Source organism: Geotrypetes seraphini, chromosome 5 (assembly GCF_902459505.1).
Source record: "Geotrypetes seraphini chromosome 5, aGeoSer1.1, whole genome shotgun sequence".
Classification (NCBI taxonomy): Eukaryota; Metazoa; Chordata; class Amphibia; order Gymnophiona; family Dermophiidae; genus Geotrypetes; species Geotrypetes seraphini.
Window position 1 is genome coordinate 149,296,742 of NC_047088.1, and position 19,972 is coordinate 149,316,713.

Genomic DNA, 19,972 nt, shown 5'->3' on the forward strand with positions numbered 1-19,972 from the left:
CATGGAACATTTTCCCAGAAGAGGTGATGGAGACAGAGACTGATTGAATTCAAAAGGGCCTGGGATAGGCACGTGGGATCTCGGAGAGAGAAAGAGATAATGGTTACTACAGATGGGCAGACTAGATGGGCCATTTGGCCTTTATCTGCAATAATGTTTCTATATCGCTGTAGGGAAGGTAAAACAAAGAGAGGGATATGAAAATTTATATGCAGAAACCACCAGCCTCTTCTTCCACTGAAAAGAAGTGGAAAGTAGTGAGCTCAGAAACTTGGGGATCAAGTAAGAGATACAGGACCTTGTCCTAATTAAAGGAAGGAATGGTAGAAAGAAGGGCTACCATGAATCTGGTTGCAAATAGTGGAGAAGTACAGCAAGAAAAAGCACATGTACCCATGACAATGAACTGTACAATGATCGGAGGACAATTCACTTCTGTTCCCATTCGTGGTTTGTTTGGGTTTTTTCCAGAGGAGAATATAAATTAATTTTTGCAAAAAGTAAATTTGACCATGTGTCTCCTTTGCTTTTAAACCTTCACTGGCTTCCGGTCTATCTCAGGATTCACTTTAAATGTGCATGTATTACTTTTAAAATTTTATATGGTATCTTCATCCCTCTTGTCCCTTTATTACTGAATACTTAAAGATTCTCCTATGCAAGAGGCACCCAACAATTCAAACTCTCCCTTCCTTCAGTGAAAGGAATCAAAGGAGTGAAGAATTTCAGTCAATCCAGGGCACGAGGCAAACCTTGGCGGTTATTTGTTTCTTTTTTTTCAGAGCGGAGAGGCTGAGGAGAAGGTAGGCAGAGCAGCCAGAGCAGGCTGGGAGACCGGGGTCGCGGTGAGAGGTAGCTCCGCCCACCCCCACCCGCGTCACAGGTTGCATCGGGCCCGGGCTCCCCTTTAAGAAGAAGGGAGCCAGGGCACGAAGCAAACCTCGGCGGTTGTTTGTTTCTTTTTTTTCAGAAGGGAGAGGCTGAAGGGAAGGTAGGCAGAGCAGCCAGAGCAGGCTGGGAGACCGGGGTCGCGGCGAGAGGTAGCTCCGCCCACCCCCACCCGCGTCACAAGTTGCATCGGGCCCGGGCTCCCCTTTAAGAAGAAGGGAGCCAACGGCACCCAGCCGTTCGGCGCACAGTGAAGGCGAGCGGCAATTGCGAAGGAGCCTTGAGGAGCCCAGACAGTCTAGCAGCAAAATCTGACCTCTTAAAAAAAAAAGGTACTTTTCTTCTCTCACATTCTTCTCTTCTCTCTCTACTCTTTCAGCTAGCTGCACGACGGGCACCACTCATACACACCGAGGGACCTTAGGAACATGGAAAAAGAAATGGAGGCTGCAGGAACCCAGCAGACCTACCCAGTGTACTGCATCGAGTGTCATATGTATGACTACCTCCCCTCAGGGAGTTAGGCATACATATGCGGTCGATGCCAGGAACTGGATAGCCTGAGGAAGGAGGTCGGGAGACTGCAGGTCAGGGTCTAGGAGCTGGAGGGACTCCGCACCATGGAGGAACCGTGCTGGACAACTGAGGATACCACCAGAGAGAGTCACATCACGGAGCAAGTTAGAGAGCTCGAGAAATTCATCGAGGAGGCCTGCAGGATGGTGGCGGCACAGGACAACCAGCAAATCAGAAGGGAAGCAACAGTTGGACGACAGAATCCACCAGACGCCATGGGAGTAGGACCTTGCGGAGGATCTGGACAGGCAGAGGTGATGGAGACACAACAGAACCCAAAGGAGGAATTAGCGGATCGAGCCACTGATACAGACCTGAGTCCAGAGAGACAACTGAGGAAGGGGAAGTCTGCAATCGTAGTGGGAGACTCAATCCTGAGAGAAGTGGACAGTCACATAGCAGGAGGGAGAGAGGACCGACTAGTGACATGTCTCCCGGGGGCGAGAACGAAGGACATCATCGAAAGAAGAGACAGAATCCTGGAAGGAGCTGAGACGGAGGAGACAGCAGTAATAATCCACATTGGAACCAACGACGTCAGCAGGAGGAGCTACAATAGGACTACACTAACTGAGCAGTTCAAGATCCTGGGGAGGAAACTGAAGCTGAGGACAAGGAGGATAGCCTTCTCAGAGATCCTGCCAGTACCGAGGGCAGATGCAAAGAGGCAGACCGAGCTGCAAGCAATAAACGGTTGGCTGAGGAGATGGTGCGAAGAGGAGGGTTTCCACTTTGTACGGAACTGGACAACTTTTGGGGGGAAGAACAAGCTCTACAGGAGGAACGGATTGCACCTGAGCACGGCTGGGACGAGGATGCTGGTACACAACGTCCAGAGCGGCAAAGACTTGGCTTTAAACTGAGGAGAAGGGGAAAGCCGACAGTCGATCTGACCTTGACACATCGGACCAAAGTATCAAACAAGGATACAGAACCAGGAATTTGTAAAAGAGGGCTCGGGACTGAGTGGGAACTTTTGGGAAAAGGACCCAAGGACGCAATGCAGGGAGCCAAAGCACAAATGAACCTAGCAAGCAGGATTAAGAGAGAACAACAGGAGCCAGAGGGGCATCCAAACATGGGGAAGCAGGCTGAGGACGACACAGACACACCGCAGGATGGGGATGAACATAACATGGCTCGGGGGCTGGCAACCCATGAGGGGGGTCGGCAGGAGCGCCAAACCATGAGGAGAACCAGCGAGGAAGGCAAACAACCGGGACTTAAATTGCCTAGACACTAATGCTAGGAGCCTAAGAGCCAAAATGGGAGAACTGGAAGTCATAGCCAGTACAAAGGACCTGGACATAATTGGAGTCACAGAAACGTGGTGGACTGACGACAACAAATGGGATGTGGCCATACCAGGGTACAAACTCTACAGGAGAGACAGGACACACAAGAAGGGTGGAGGAATAGCGCTATATATAAAGGACTCCATACCTTCAACCAGGATGGAAACAACAGTAAGGGCAGATGGCTTGGAATAGCTATGGGTTAAGCTACCAGGAGGAACTGGAGCAGACATAAAATTGGGTCTGTACTATCGCCCACCTGGACAACTGGAAGCAATCGATCAGGACCTGGAGGCTGAACTGAGGCAGGTATGCAAAAGCGGAAGTGTGATGGTGACGGGTGACTTCAACTACCCTGGGATAGACTGGAGTATTGGTCACTCAAACTGCATGAGGGAGACCAAATTCCTGGAAGCCACGAGGGACTGTTTCATGGAACAGCTGGTCACAGAACCAACACGGGGAGATGCCACTCTGGACCTAATCCTCAACGGGCTAGGGGGACCCGCAAAGGAGGTGGCGGTGCTAGCACCACTAGGAAACAGCGATCACAACATGATCCAGTGCAGGCTAGAAATTGGATCATCAAAGGTGAAAAGAACCAAAGCGACAGCACTCAACTTCAAAAAAGGGAATTATGATGGCATGAGGAAAATGGTGGGAAAGAAACTCAACGGCAACGCAAGGAAGATGGAGTCCGTAGAAAAAGCCTGGTCCCTACTCAAGGGCATGGTGCATGAGGCACAGAACCTGTATGTCCCCAGGTTCAGGAAGGGGTGCAAAAAAAAAAAAATTGAACAAAAAACCCAGTGTGGATAACAAATGCAGTGAAAAAGGCTATAAGTGACAAGAAAGCATCGTTCAAAAAATGGAAAAAGGACCAAACAAAGGACAACCAAAAGGAGCACAAAGAACACCAAAGGGAGTGTCACCGTGTGGTTAGGAAAGCTAAAAGAGAATATGAGGAGAGACTGGCGGGTGAAGCAACAAACTTAAAATCGTTCTTCAGGTACGTGAAGGGGAAGAAACCGGCAAGGGAGGAAGTGGGGCCATTGGATGATGGAGACAAAAAAGGGAGTGATAAAGGAGGAAAAAGAGATAGCTGACAAGTTGAATAAGTTCTTCACGTCAGTCTTCACAAGGGAGGACACATCCAATATTCCGGAACCCGAGGAGATCATAAATGGGGATCGGAATGAAAAGCTGGTCCAACTAGAGGTAAGCCAAAAGGATGTCCTCAGGCAGATAGACAGACTAAAGAGCGACAAATCGCCAGGTCCGGACGGCATTCACCCAAGGGTACTCAAGGAACTAAGGAACGAAATAGCAGAGCCACTTCGCCAAATATGTAACCTATCCTTAAAAACTGGAGAGATCCTGGAGGAATGGAAAATAGCAAATGTCACGCCCATCTTCAAGAAGGGTTCAAGGGGTGACCCGGGAAACTACAGGCCGGTGAGCTTGACCTCGGTTCCGGGAAAGATGATGGAAGCACTGATTAAGGACAGCATCTGTGAACACATATAAAACAATGGACAGCTAAAGTCAAGTCAGCACGGCTTCTGCAAGGGTAGGTCATGCCTCACAAACTTATTGTACTTCTTTGAAGGGGTAAACAGCCAGGTGGATAAAGGGGAATCCATTGACATAATTTACCTTGACTTCCAAAAAGCCTTCGACAAAGTACCACACGAACGACTGCTTAAAAAACTGTGGAAACACGGGGTGCAAGGGGAGTTCCACCGATGGATCCAAAACTGGCTGGCAGGCAGGAAACAGAGGGTTAGAGTAAAGGGCCATTACTCAGACTGGCAATGGGTCACGAGCGGAGTTCCGCAGGGGTCGGTGCTGGGACCGCTCCTGTTCAATATATTTATTAACGACCTGGAGGCGGGAACAAAATGTGAGGTTATTAAATTTGCAGATGACACCAAACTCTACAGCAGGGTTAAAACCACGGAAGACTGCGAAGATCTGCAAAGGGACCTAACGACACTAGAAGAATGGGCCAAAAAGTGGCAAATGAGCTTTAACATAGGGAAATGCAAGGTCATGCATGTAGGGAAAAAGAACCCGATGTTCATCTACAAAATGGGGGATCACTGCTAGGGATAAGTAACCTTGAAAGAGACATGGGAGTGATGGTAGACACAACATTGAAGGCGTTGGCACAGTGCGCCACAGCCTCAAGGAAAGCAAACAAAATGTTGGGTATCATTAAGAAGGGTATCACGACCAGGACGAAGGAAGTCATCCTGCCGCTGTATCGTGCAATGGTGCGCCCGCATCTGGAATACTGTGTCCAGTACTGGTCGCCATACCTCAAGAAGGACATGGCGGTACTTGAGGGAGTCCAGAGAAGAGCAACTAAACTGATAAAGGGTATGGAAAACCTCTCATATACTGACAGAATGAAAAAGCTGGGGCTGTTCTCCCTGGAAAAGCGGAGACTTAGAGGAGACATGATAGAAACCTTCAAGATCCTGAAGGGTATAGAAAAGGTAGACAAGGACAGATTTTTCAGATTATGGGGAACCACAAGTATAAGGGGGCACTCGGAGAAATTAAAAGGGGACAGGTTTAGAACAAACGCCAGGAAGTTCTTTTTCACCCAAAGGGTGGTGGATACATGGAACGCTCTTCCGGAGGCTGTGATAGGCCGGAGCACGTTACAAGGCTTCAAAGAAGGTTTCGATAGGTTCCTAGAGGATAAAGGAATTGAGGGGTACAGATAGGAGTAGAGGTAGGTCATAGGGATAGTCAGGGACCACTGCTCAGGCAATGGGCCGCCGCGGGAGCGGACCGCTGGGCGAGATGGACCTCTGGTCTGCCTCAGCGGAGGCAACTTCTTATGTTCTTATGGAACAAACTTCCTCTTATTTTAAGAGGTCCTGGTCCTTCTCAACTTTTTCGTAAATCTTTAAAAGCTTTTATTTGCCGAACACTTTGGAAACTAGTCATATTAATATTTTCTGATTGTTACTTTTTAAAGTATTTTTTTAGTTATTTTTAACCGAGTCGAGCTCCTTTCTGGCTGAAGACTCAATATATAAAGCTAAGTTTTAGTTTAATTTAGAAAGAAAAAAAAAATACGGCAGTAAAGGTAAGCCTGTTGGAAGTGAACTTATGTGCAATTTGAGCTTGGATGAATGCTACCAAATTATTAGAATGGAGAGCAATATATCCTTAGGAAGAGAAAAAAAAAAGACTTAAAGGCAAGTCCCAGCATACGTATTGGACCACCACCAAATGCAGAAAAAGGAAGATGTGTAGATCCATATTGGATTCCGAAGATATGAGTGTGAACCTGTTCAGTTTATCATTCTGTGTTGAATAACCTGGCTGATCCTGCTAAGGGAACAATCAGTGAACCGTCTGATATGATATTCTCCATCTTCAAGGCCTCAGCAGAGAATGTGGATGAAACAGTCAATGAAAGAAAGGTGATTCCCCTTTAAAGGCTCTACACCGATAGTGGATCTCATGGTAAATGGAAAAATTGTGGGAGGTAATCCAACTTAGCAGGCTCTACACCCAGGTTGGATTCCTCTGTCAGAGTACTGGTAATAAGCAGAGTGGTTGTGATGGGTGGGATAGATGATCCATCCGAATTCGGTCTACACTTTTGATGGAGGTAGTATGATGTAGTGAGAAACAGAAGAATCATGACATGCTTAATAGGCTCCACACCATGCAGAAAATATGCCCTGCTTACAGCAGTTATATTGCACAGAAAAGGTGATCCCACCCATGGTGGATCCCTGCAAGTTCTCAATGGTGCTGTCAATGCGAGTATGCGAAGCAGAGAACAAAGAGTAAGAGTCCCAGTTTCAAAGTGCAGATTATGAGGAAATCAATAATCCAACTCAGTAAGTTAAGTACTCAAAGCTGGAAGTCAGGAAACTCTCAGTAGAGGGTCGAAGAGTGTCAATCTTGCTGGGAGCAATAGCAAGAGAAAAAGGGGTCTCCCAGCTCTTAAAGAGCGCATCCTGAAGAAGAGTACAGAGGCATCTTAAGTTCTATATGAGGCTCATCGTAATCTAATGTATCAAAGATCTGCTCTGGGTTTGGTATCAGACTGCAATTTGAGAGTCGGAGGCTGCTATACTTAGGAAAAAAGAGGAAAAAATGGATTTGAAAGAATCGCATACGATTCTGGAGCAGATAATGTAGGCTCAGACTCGGTGTTTCTGGATTGAGAAGAGTCAAGAAGTACTCATTTGATGAAAAGATGATGGATGGATTATGCGACTGAGTCAGTCTGTATTCTTTCAGAGGTTCCAAAGAAAAGCCAATGTTGTTTAATGCTGTCTTGTTTCATTTACAAAGCATCACTACACACTTAAATCACTCTAGATTTATGCCTTGGATGTACCATTTGAAAAATATCACTCCTTGGGATGGTTCATCCTTGGCGTCTCGGATTTTGTGCGTCTTCATTAAGTATCTGAAAGTCTGTGTCACTATTACTGAGGTGACAGCAGAATTTTATATTTTTATCTATGGAGACAGAGAGAGAGAAGATACTGCAGGACAAGGAGTAGAGTGGAATGCAAACAGTTAAGTAGAAAACCTAGATGAACTTACCTGTGAAATGTGATTGATTGAAGATTCCATGCGCCGAAGCTGAGATGCCTGGATATCCAGCATTTGGAGGACATTGTTGGCTAATGTGTTGATCAAATAGGCTACGCTTGCCAAGGACTGAGTTGTGTAGGCTTTGGTTTCTTCTAGCGCTCGTTGCTTATCAACTGACTAAAAAGGAAGAAGGAAAAAAATACTAGTTTAGCTAAGGAAATGCCATATAATCAGAATGTTCAAAAGGTTCATCCCACTGAGGTTTGTGTAAATTTTGGGCAATGCAATGTTTAGACTAAACTGGAAAGTTTATGTACAATTTTAAGCACTATATTCATTTTCCAAAATACAGTATACATCAGGGGTGCCCACACTTTTTGGGCTTGCGAGCTACTTTTAAAATGGCCAAGTCAAAATGATCCAACAACAATAAAAAAATTTTTAAAAACCCACAAAGCACACTGTACGCAGAGAAAATGTTAATTATCATTTATATTCCGCGGATTTTACAAAGAGGTCAAGGCAGATGACTCTATGCACTGTCACCTCAGTAACAACCATACAAAAATAGACAAATATACCCCCTCCCTTTTTACTAAACCACGATAGCAGTTTTTAGTGCAGGGAGCTGTGCTGAATGCCCCGTGCTGCTCTCAATGCTCATAGGCACCCTGCGCTAAAAACCGCTATTGCGATTTAGTAAAAGGGGACCATAGTGCAAAATATAGACAGCAGATATAAAGTCTCATAACGGACACATTTTGATCACTAAATTGAAAATAAAATCATTCTTCCTACCTTTGTTGTCTAGTGATTTCATGAGTCTCTGGTTGCACTTTCTTCTTCTGACTGTGCATCCAATCTTTCTTCCCTTCTTTCAGCCCATATGCTTCCTCTCCTCCAGACCTCATTCCCTCCCCCAACTTTTTCTTCCTCTCTCTCTGCCTCCCTTTCTTTTTTTCTCTCTTCATGCCCCCTTTCTTTCTGTTTTCCTTCTTTCCTTCTGTCTCCTTGCCTGCCCCCTTTCTTTCTTTCACCCTGCCCTCCCTCAAGCCACTGCCATCGGGGAATAGGCCCCAAAGCTACTGCCGCCCCAAGCTCTCCCTGCTTCGGGCCGACCAGCATTCCTCTCCTCGATGTCAATTCTGCCATTGGAGAGGAAGTTCCAGGCCAGCCAGGCAGCGATTGGCTGGCCCGGAACTTCTTCTCCGACAGCAGAATTGACGTCAGGGAGAGGAAGGCTGATCGGCCCGGTAGATTGTAAAGGCAATGCGAGTCTATCACGGAGTCCTAGGTGGGCTCCGCAATCAGCTCACTTTGCCTTGGCGATCGACCTATTGGGCACCCCTGGTATACATTAATTCACAAGTATATTACATTAATATCTAACAGCTGCCAAAATAATAGGAAAAGATTTAATAACTTTTATTCAGACAAAAATTGCAAGCTTTAATAGGATTTAACTTCACAAACTAAAATGTTCCAATTTTTTTTTTTTTTTTACAAACCATGGTAACATTGGCAGCTTTTACCTGGATTTTCAGAATTAGACATTGGTTTCACATCTTTAGTACTGTTCCTGGGTTGACTCATCATTAGATCTAAACATCCTGTTAAGTATTAACAGCAAAAGATTCTTTGTACAGGATACAGCCTGTTCTAAAATACATGTGAGATGAACATCCAGAATATCCAGAATTAACATCTATTTTGCAAACTGAAACGTCCAAATTATGGACGTGGGAAAACAAGGGACATGAATGTCTTGAGTTCCAGCCAAGGAACATCCATTTAATAAAATGGCCACACAAGACATCTATGCAGAGAAGAGGGGTATTTTAATCATTGGAACAGTGAACTAATTGGATGTTGCTTCAATAGCCTTTAGGCTTGCAGGTGTCAATAGTTATTTTTTGTCCCTGGGGAGCTCACAAAAAAAAAAAAAAAAAGAGAGCTGAATTAGGATTTGAACCAGAGACCCTTGATTCTCAGTCTACTGCACTAACCATTAGGCTACCCCTCAAATCTACATGATGCTCTGTTAAGAATGTCCATAGTATCTAAGGCTGTCAGAGACTGGTATCCCCTTGTCAGGAGAGGAAGGTGGTCAGCAACCACTTGGTGGTCAGCAACCCTCCAGAGGACAGCTGCACAATCAGAGCACTTTTTTGTAATCTGGACATGCCATGTACCAGGTCTAAATACTGATGTCCATCTATTTAGACATGGGCATCTCTTCCCCTTCTGTGATCAGAGCTGGACATCCATATTTTAGCTTCTCCCTAGTCCTACTCAAAACATGTCCACATCACGTCACCTTGCCATTTGTTTGCAGAGTTTTTTGGTATAACAGATGTATCTTGTGAACAGTTATCATGGACAAATCAAAGTTGGTATTTTGGGGACAAAATGACATGGGAGGTTACAGTTAATACTCAACTGGGTAGAGGTTTACTCGCACTATTTAAAGGAACATAAGAATTGCCACTGCTGGGTCAGACCAGTGGTCCATCGTGCCCAGCAGTCCGCTCCTGTGGCGGCCCTTAGGTCAAAGACCAGTGCCCTGAGTCTAGCCTTACCTGAGAATGATCCATTTTGGAAAAATTCAGTCAGAGTTGTTTCTTTTTCATTGAATAAACATAGTAACATAGTAGATGACAGCAGATAAAGACCCGAATGGTCTAGCCAGTCTGTCCAACCTGATTTAATTTAAATTTTTTTCTTCTTCTTAACTACTCCTGGGCAAGAATCTAAAGCTCTGCCCAGTACTGTGCTTAGGATCCATCTACAAAATTATTATTTTAAACAATGCTGCAAGCAGCATTAGAGGTCATCACTCCTTCGCCCAAGACGATATTTAGTACAGTTTATACTGTAGAAATTGTTGGTACCATTCAGGATTGCAGATATTGAAGAGAGTAATATGTCTTAAGTTAAACAAGCAAACTGAACTTTTTATTCTGCACTTGTGAGTCAGGATAATTTCCAGTACAGAAACCTTTTTGATCATTAAAACACAATGTAAGGGAATGTTTACGGTCTTTGCAGATATATTTTTTTGAGGCGATTGGTAAAGTTGATAATTTGGATAACAGGAAAACATGGGATACTTTTCAAACAGTTTCTCAGACTCTTACAGCAAATGTTGTATCAGGTTCATTAATCTAGTAAGTTTCAAGTTTATTAATATATTTGATTTGATCGCAAAATCCAAATCCAATGCGATTCACATTTAGTTAAGAATTAAGTTTTTAAAAAAACAAACATAACAGGACAATTGGAACTATTTTGACAAAACAAAACATGTGAAAAGGGAGTAAAAAAATAATTAAGGATTAAATACAATTCATAAATAAATAAAAAAGGGGTGGGTAATAAAACAAGAGGTTGAGGAGGGTTACCCACTTAATTTTCGCTTGCCAGTATCCTAATATAATAGAATTTAAATGATTCAGTTAAAAACGTCCTTAAAAAGCCAGCTTTTTAGAAGGCTTTTAAACTTAAGTAATTTTTCTTCTCTTATATTGATCGGGAGCAAATTCCAAATCTGAGGGGCTGTAACAGAAAAAATCTTCTCTCTTCTTGAGTAAACGAATTTTAGCAAAGGGACTACTAGTAAAGATTTTTCTTCGGATCTTAAAGATTTTGTGGGAGTATAAGGAATTAGAAATCTTTCTAAGAATGCAGGAGCTTTGTTAATTAGTATTTTATGTGTAAGTAATGCTATTTTATATGTAATTCTGTGGTTTACAGGTAACCAGTGCTTTTGTTTTAAAAGAGGAGTTACGTGATCAAATTTTTTCTTTTTAGTAATTATTTTTATTGCGGTATTTTGGAGAATTTAGAATGATGAAACAAATTTTAGATAATAGCCAGGTACTTCAGGAGTGGAAACATGCATTAGTGTAGCCAGTGATTAAAGGACAATAGATCCACCGAGATTGGAACATTACAAACCAGTGTCCTGCAAACTTTCTGAAGCTGCAGCACACTAAATTCAGTGCCGTGGGTGGAGAGCATCCAGAAATATGCAGACATCAAGGCGATGACATCACACAAATGTGCAACATCATCACGTCAACCTCCACGCAGAGCCTGCTATTATGCTATGTGAAAGGTGGAGTACCTGTCACTGACCAGCGGAGGGAGCCCAAGCAGTGGAGCTCATTGAGTCCTAGATGACTGATTTGCATGAGAGCTGCAAATGCTGCTGGGTAATGCTGCCCGATTCAGGAAAAAAAATTTCAATTCGATTCAGCCTATTGAATCGATTTTTCAATTCGATTTGATTTTCCTGCCCAATTGGGTGTTTGTTTGTTTTTTAACATCCTGGTAGGTTTATTTTATAACCTCTTCTCCCTTTTTATAGCCTCTTCATCCCCTTTGCCTTCTCCTAACCACACTGGCACTTTGGTGTAAACAAAAAATACTTTTCCTCTCTCTGTTAAATCCTAGCTCACATTTGCGGTCTAACATCAGCTCTGGCAGGATACAAGTTTCAAATCTGACATATTGTAATCACAAAATTATTTTTTCTACCTTTTGTTGTCTGGGTTAGTAGAGTGGGCAGACCTGATGGGCTATGGCCCTTATCTGCCGTCATCTTCTATGTTTCTGTTTCTATTATTCAAATCTTGTTGGTCCCAGGAACTGGTTGTCTTCTGATAACTTGCTTGCCAGGGTCTCCTTCTTTCTCCATGCTAACCATCCATCTTCCATCTCTGTCCTCCCCTTCCGTTTCCCTTCCCTCCCCCGGAGGTCTGGCATCTCCTTTTTCTCGTCTCCATCCACAGATCCACCTTTTCTCAACTACCCTTTCATCCAGCATCTCTCCCTCCTTCCCCACCACCCCAGGGTCCACCATTTCTCCCTTTCTTTTCCCAACTACCCTCCAATCCAGTTTCTCTATCCCCCCCTCCACACCATCCCTTGTGTTCAACTTCTTTCCCTTTCAGTTCCTTCCCTCCCTAAATCCCATTGCCCATCATCTCTCTCCCTCTCCTCTATTTTTAGACCCTCTATTTTTCTTCCCCCCAAAGTCCGGCATATGCACATCTCTTTGAACCCCTCCTTCCCTCCCTCCGTGTACTTCTACACCAGGGCCCATTCCCCTGAAGGTCTGTCCCACCCTGAAGGTCTGTCTCCCCCCCCTGAACGCCTGCCTGTCCCCCCTGAAGGCCTGTATCCAAGGCCTGCCTTTCTCCCTGAATCCAAGGCCTGCCTGTCCCCCCTGAAGGCTTGTACAACCACCCTCCCCCCCTCTCCCCCCCCCCCCCCGGAAGGCCTGCGTGTTCCCCCTGGCCTCAATTTACCTCATTTCATCAGCCTGCATAAGATCGCTAGCGTTAGCAATCTTTTCAAGCTGCCATCAGGTCTTCCGAACTGCCTTCTCTCTGCCACGGTCCTGCCCCCTCCTCTGACATCAGAGGAGGGGGTGGGATCGTGGCAGAGAGAAGGCAGCTAACACTAGCGATTTTATGCAGGCTGATGAAATGAGGTAAATTGATGCGGGAGGTCAGGGGGGAAGCCGGACAGAGGTACTGACACTCCCCACTCGCCCTCTAAAGCAGGAGCGGCAGCGGCCAGCCAGCAAGAGGCAGCACTGCCGATCCTGCTTTAGGGGGCAAGGGGGAGTGGGTCAGTGCCGAATCGGGAGGCCAATTTTTTTTGTTTTTGAATCGATTCGAACCAATTCACCTGAAATGAATCGGTGAATCGATTCGAATCGTGAATCGGGCAGCACTACTGCTGGGAGCTGTCCACTCACCCTGAGTGGACTGTTGTGCTGAAAAGAACTACACAGAGAACTCAGAAAGAAGGAGTTCTTTCGGGATCTGGATGACCCTCAGGAGGAGGAATGCTGGCCTCTGGCCTAACTTCCGGTAAACCCTGAAGGCCACTGACTGGCACCAACAGGGGGCTTGGTACAGCAGAGTAAAGTGCCCAGGCTGACCAGTCTTGACACAGGGGACTGAGGCAGCAGAGAGAGATCTGACCATGTAAGAAGGAAGCCCAGTGGTAGGATGGTTCGCAGGGACCTATACACCAGCAGAGAGAGGGGTCCGGAAGACAAAGTAGCTGAAGAGCCCGGTAGCAGCCTGGAGTCCAGGCAGGACTCAAGCTTGATGACTAGCAGTGAGCCCAGTGAAGAACCCAAATCCCATGGGGACCCAAGAAGCCAGGGAATAGGGAACTGTTGTTGGCCCCACAATCAGCAGGAAGAGCTGTGGTTGAGCTGAGCTGGATGGAGGTCCTAGGTTGAAGGGGGTCTGGCAGGTTGACCAGTGGTGACTGACAAGAGAGACCAGTAATGGCACCGGGAGCCGTCAGAGAAGACCCCAGGTGACACAGCCTGATGAGCCTGGAGACCAAAAGTCTGGGAGCAACCGGCGGCGGGACCAGCTGGGATGGTGGCGACCGGTGGAGACACTGGTAATGGCACCGGGAGCTGTCATACGACTGGAGGGCCAGTGAGAGTCAGGGAGGACCCAGAGAAAGATCCAGGGGGGAAGGGTCAATGAAGAATGAGGAGTCTAGGGAGGACCTCAGGGTGACCAGGAGCTGTTGGGAAGGCCCTGGTCATATGTTTTAAGAGTCTGTTGGAATAATTGTTTAACCCTGTTATGTTTGTCTTGATAGAAAACCTGGAGACTGGAAGACCAGAGTATCTGGGAGTGGAGGTAAGTGGCGGGTATACCGATCAGCCCAGTCACATGATCACACGCCGGTAGGGATGCTGGAGGATGAAAGATGCAGAGAGGATAGGCACTGGCCGACTGCCTACAGGACGTGTCTCTCGCCGCAAGAGGAACATCCTGTAAGTGGTCAGCTGGCACCTATCCTCTTTGCTGGTGTCTTGCAGAACACCCAGAATCTCGCTGCAGCATACAGTTTGAGATACATTGTTATAGACCAATCTCAAATTTATACTCTTTAGGGTCATTTCAAGTCAAGTGGACCAGGAGCACACACTCGACCCCCTTGAAATCCAGCTAAATTTTACAGGGGTGTTGTCTAGGGTCTCAAATGAAACGCTGCAAAAATTTTTGGATCTATCTCAATTTGGTCAGGAGTTAGGGGTGGTTGAACAAAAGCAATCGATCCACTCCCATGCTTCATATGACCTAAAACACCAACTTTGCTTAAGCACTGCGGCGGAAAGAAACTACCTTCTGTGCAAAGTTTGAAATCTTTTGCGAACGTGCTTCCATTTCTACAGGTCAGCAAAGTAGGCAAAAAAATTCACAAATGAAAATTTTTGGCACAGTTTGGCTCCATACTGCTGCTGATAGGTAAGTCAGCTGAGGGTACAACTTTACCAGCAGACATGTACCATGAGGTACTTCCAAGATTTGCAATATGAGCTTTTACAGTCAAGTGAAGCTGAAGATATGACCATCCAAAAAATATGGCTTTATGCAAATTTCTACTGTTTTTCAGATTCAAATATCTCTAATGCAGGGGTCTATGTGCATGCACTGCTTTCAATGCATATTCATTGGGGAAATCCTGAAAACCCGACTGGATTTGGCCCTCAAGGAGGGACTTTGGGAACCCCTACTCTACTGTTTAGTTTTTTGTTTTGTTTTTGTTTATATCATTTGAAAGAGCATGTTTTTTGCTACAGAAGCTATCCTGTTTCATCTTGGGCCCAACCTTTCTTTGGTGAGAATTAAAGCTTCAAAGATAAGCATGACCCTGAAGAAAGGAAGCCTAAGCCCCCAAAAAGTTCTGAATGCCCTCACAGCCCCAAAGGCCATAAAAGTAGGAATTCACCTCCATGTGGCAGATGAGATCTTTTTTTAAACCTCGGGAAAGACCTTAAGTTTTAAAAAAAATTGCAGAAATAGCTAAAGCTAAGTACAAAAGTTTTAAAGTTGTATAAGAAAAGTTTATTGATTTGCACAAAACAGAATATAGAGCACAAGCACTTTAAAAAAAACCTAAGGTCTGATGATGACTAAAAGCCAGAAAGAGAAATAAGCCTTCAAATAATTTGGCTGGTGGTTGGCTGGAACTGATGATCATAGAGGTACTTAGAAGGAAAAATTATGTTCTTACCTGTTAATTTTCTTTCCCTTAGACGCAGCAGATGAATCCAGAGACCAATGGGATAGCCCACATCTACCAGCAGGTGGAGATAGAGAAACTGATTAACAGGTGGTCCTATTGGCTGGCACTACTCCTGTTTATCCAGTATAGCTCCTTGCCCAAGCATAGCATGTAAAAAACTTCTTTCCCATAACAAATCTCAAAATATAATAATACAGAAAACACCTGCCATAATAACAAACTGCGAAAGTTGCAAAAGAAAAAACCGAGAGACAATATCCAGAAAGGGTGGGGCTCTGGATTCATCTGCTGCGTCTAAGGGAAAGAAAATTAACAGGTAAGAACATAATTTTTCCTTCCCTAGCAACAGCAGCAGATGAATCCAGAGACCAATGGGATGTAGCAAAGCAATCCGCAATCTGGGTGGGAAGCAAACGCCGCCTCCGCAACAACCGAAGCACAAAACGCCCCTACCGCATGCGCCCCCACATCCAAGCAGAAATGCGGAGAGACAGCACTCTCGGAAGACCAATTAGCCGCGAGACAAATCTCCTCCAAGGAAAAAACCTCTGGGCCGAGCCCAAGAAGTAGCCATCGCTCCGGCGGAATGGTCATGAAGTTCTTTCACCTACCGCTTCCCTGCCAGCAAGCAAGCATAAAGAATGTCCTCCTGGACCCATCGAGCGATGGAGGCTTCAGACGCCGCCATACATTTGAGGCGTCCCTTGAAGAATACAAAAAGGAGATATAAACAACTAAAAGTCATTAGAAACCGAGCTCGTGGAGAACGCTATGTACGTACTAAAAAATGCAGTGAATAAAAGCACTGCTCCCAATTTCTCCTCCTAGGAAGAAGGAAGGAAAAGCGAGCATGACATAAAAGAAAGGATGACAGCCCCCTAGAAAGAAATAGTGGTACCATCCGAACTGATACCCCATATTTCGGAAATCAGAAATAGGAATCCCCGCTGAACAAGGCCTGCAACATAAAAAACTGCTGAGCTGAAGCCATGGCCACAAGAAACCCCATGTTCAACGGCACAGCCCTTTAGAGTCCCAAAAAACAAGGATGAAATGAAGCCTTCGGTAAACTGAGAAGAAGTACGTGAAGATCGTACTCCAAACCGGGCTTTCTAAGAGGCGCATGAATATACCGCACTCTGTTTAGGAACTGAACTACATGAAGCTGAGAAGTAAGCGAAGAGCAATATACCTAGCCTATGTAACAAGCCAAGAATGGCACTAGAAGCTGAAGGGAATTGAACGCTAAGCCCTCGGCAATACACTTGTGCCAAAAAGGAACTCCGGAGTGGTTCAAACGTTAAGAAGCCAAGAAAGGAAAAACCTCCAAAAGGAAGCAGAAGCCACAGGAGAAGACGTCCGTAGCACCTGGATAAGAGAAGAAACAACCTGCTTCGCATAACCCTTACACGTCAGCCAAGATTTTTCAAAAATCTAGGTCGTAATACTAAAGTAGTACAAATATCCATGTTGATCGGACCCTAGGCGAGCAAAGCCGGAGATACCAGGAAACTTCTTAGTCCGGCTGTTGAAAGACCCATCAAATCCGCATAGTAAGGATGGTGCCGCCAATCCAGAGATTCTACAAATACTGTGCCCGGAAAGCAAGCTCGAGATGGCAAATCCAAGCCATCATCAGCCAGCAGAAAACACTGAAAAAGAGAAGGCAGAGGCGAGAAAGGAGCCATGCAGCTACCCCCTCTAACTCCCACTCCCTGGGTCCGCCGAAGAAGCTAGGAAGCTTAGAATTGAGAGACGAGGCCATGAGGTCTAGGTCAAGGAGATCTCACGTCCATAAAAAGAGCTAGAACGCCTGAGCCACAAATCTCAATATCCAGGATGCAGAAGATTACACTATTACTAACATGCACACTTTCCAGAGCGTACACAGCGCTGCACACTGTAACATACAAGAAATGGGCCATGCTCAGATTCCGCGGAGAGAAAGTCTATCCAAACTCTTATCCTGATCCATAAAAGGATCTGCCAACAGAAGACGAAGATGAGAGTCCACCCATTGAAGCAGAACAACTTCACCTGCCAACTGAGTACAACACCTACTGACAAGCTGTAGAGAAATACTCCCTCCTAATACTAACCAAAAGGACCCTCAGCGGCAATCCAGAAGAATGATCTGAAGCTCCAGAAAGGTAGCCTGACCTTGCTCAAGAGTAGAAGAATGAACAAGTACTGAGTCGCCTCTGAAGACCAGACTCCTGGAGCTGAGGATGGAAGCCACCGAGCCCCCCAACCCGACAGCCCGGGATGGTCGGTGGTCATGAGCTAGTCCAGCAAAGACCGAGGCATGCCTTGAAAAGAGAAATCGCGCTGAGCCACCAAATCATACAGAGCGATGCAGGAGGAGCATACCAAATAATTGGAGCCCTGAGATACCGGGAACCACCGGAACAAAAGCGACTGCTGTAGCATAAGAAGGGGAAAGCAAGCCGAAGTTCCCAGTGGAGTCAGCAATATGGATCCCAGAAACTGTACAGAATCCCATACTCTTGGTCATGGTAAGCGAAGAAGAATACCAATCTGAGACCGAGACCCCACGCCCAAGTCTCCGGAAAGAAACACATGTCTCTCCTATATGAATAAAAACATCACCCCGATATACCTATAAATAGTACAGGAGAAAAGAGCGCTGTACAAATTCGAAAATGCACGTGTAAAGAACTGAGGAAAAGATACCACTCTTTTCGTGTCAGTCAAATGGCCCGACTGGAAGTCGTCCGAATCAAGCAGGCAGTCAAGAAGAAATTAGATGAATTGCCTGGTAGCGCCAAAACGGTACCACCGCCCATATCACCTAAAACGTTCGTGAAGCTTTGGGTAGGCGAAATGGCATGTGCCAAAACCGAAAGCGCTGCTCCAAGAGAGGCAGGCAAACCAAGTGCAGATTCGGAGTCCATAGAGAAAATGTAAATATACTCCCAGGTTGTCTGCAGAAATGTGTAACCCCGAGAAACTAATTCAGCAGAATGGAATCTAGCCTGCCCAATGCCCCCATCTCGGGCACCATGTAGTAAGTGGAACAACGTCCCTTAGTTCCCTAAGAACTACGAGAACTGTCCTGAGGACCAGTAACACTGAAAAGGGAAACACAAAACATAGAGACTCCAAGAACGAACTGGAAACCTGAGGAGGATGCAAAGATGCAAGCATCTGAAAAATCTTCACAGCCCCCTGACCTGACATTATAGCGTCTTCTCCCTCATGAGAAAGCCTGAAGAGTCATTGGAAGAAGTCAAGATCCCCTCAGAATGAAGTGCAGAAGGTCAGGGAATGGCAGGATGAGACTGTAGGATCTGCAAGAAGATTCTCCTAGGAAAAATCAAGTTTCACAATGTAAAGAGGAATATACTGGAACCATGAAAACAGTACTAACCCCATACAACATGAGCGAAATACGTATGTCCTTTAAAGTGAATACATACTAGACTCAATCAAGATGCTGCATTTACCGCCCCGTGGAAAACAGCAGCATCCTTACAGGTATCAGACAAAGCTCACATCGCTAATGAGAGCTTCAGGGATGAGGCTAACAGCCACATAGCGCGTGATCCTCCGCGGGTTTGACAGAATAGGTAACTGGTTCCTGGTTAAAAGGAGCTGTACAGCCCTTTCTGTCTGGTCGGGGGGCCCGTCTAGCATGTGCCATGAGAAAATGGCGACAGGAGAAACCAGCGTGATAAGCATGGAAATCTGAAGTCAAGGCCCCCTCAGAAATAGAGAAAGAGAGTCTTGGCCGCAGGAAGATGCGCAATGTCATTATGCCCATAGAGACAGCCCGAACTTGGAAACTGTTTGTACTACCTTTAGGCATATATATCCTGTGCCACTACTAGACACATGCAGCTCAGCACAGAGGCCCAAATAAGGACAGTTACCAACAGACAAAGGCTCAATCTGCAAGGACCCCAAGAGAGACAATGAGATACCTGTGTGAAATACAGGGCACTATCTTACTGCTGATCTCACCGTGCCGTGAGTTGTCTTATGTCACCCCAGTCCGGAGACAAACCGAGACTGGGTGACCTGCACAGGTCAGAGTCTCTCTGGTAAACCCCTTGAGTGCTAACCCCAGAGTCCGATTAAACAAGCAGCTTCCTTCAAGGGAGTACAGGAGGAACACAGACATAGACATATAAAGCTGCCCAAGCTTGTCCCAAAGCTGGTGAAACACATACAACTTGTCTGAACCGGAAAGGAGAGAAGCCCCGGCATACCCTGACCAAAGTCAGCTGGAAATAAACTACTGGAACGCTGCAGCTCTCTCGCCATCGCCGGAGACCCAAACGCACGCCTGATTCTCACTGACACGTGGCCGCTGCATCAACGCTCCTAGAAACAGTCGGATTCAAGCCCCGCAAAATTTACCCTGCTGCGGCTTGCTTAGAAATAAAATCAGACTCAGGGAATAACCAGAAGAATGGCCCACAGCGCTGGAAATAACATGTCCCATCTCATGCTGCTATAAACCTGTCAGCTGCACATGGCCGTGACAAACACTGATGAAAGAGAGCCTCAGAATAAACAGGACTACTATTGCTGCACTG

The 19,972-nt window shown here is 45.7% G+C and overlaps 1 protein-coding gene across 10 annotated transcripts in view; it reads right to left on the reverse strand.

Moving 5' to 3' along the window:
* Nucleotides 1-19,972, reverse strand: part of ABI2 (abl interactor 2) — a 319,399-nt gene that overhangs the window by 265,693 nt on the left and 33,734 nt on the right. For all 10 annotated transcript variants that reach the window (XM_033946881.1, XM_033946880.1, XM_033946879.1 and 7 more), the window contains exon 2: nt 7,347-7,514. In XM_033946881.1, the coding sequence (XP_033802772.1) occupies nt 7,347-7,514 (168 nt within the window). The remainder of the gene's footprint in view (nt 1-7,346; nt 7,515-19,972) is intronic.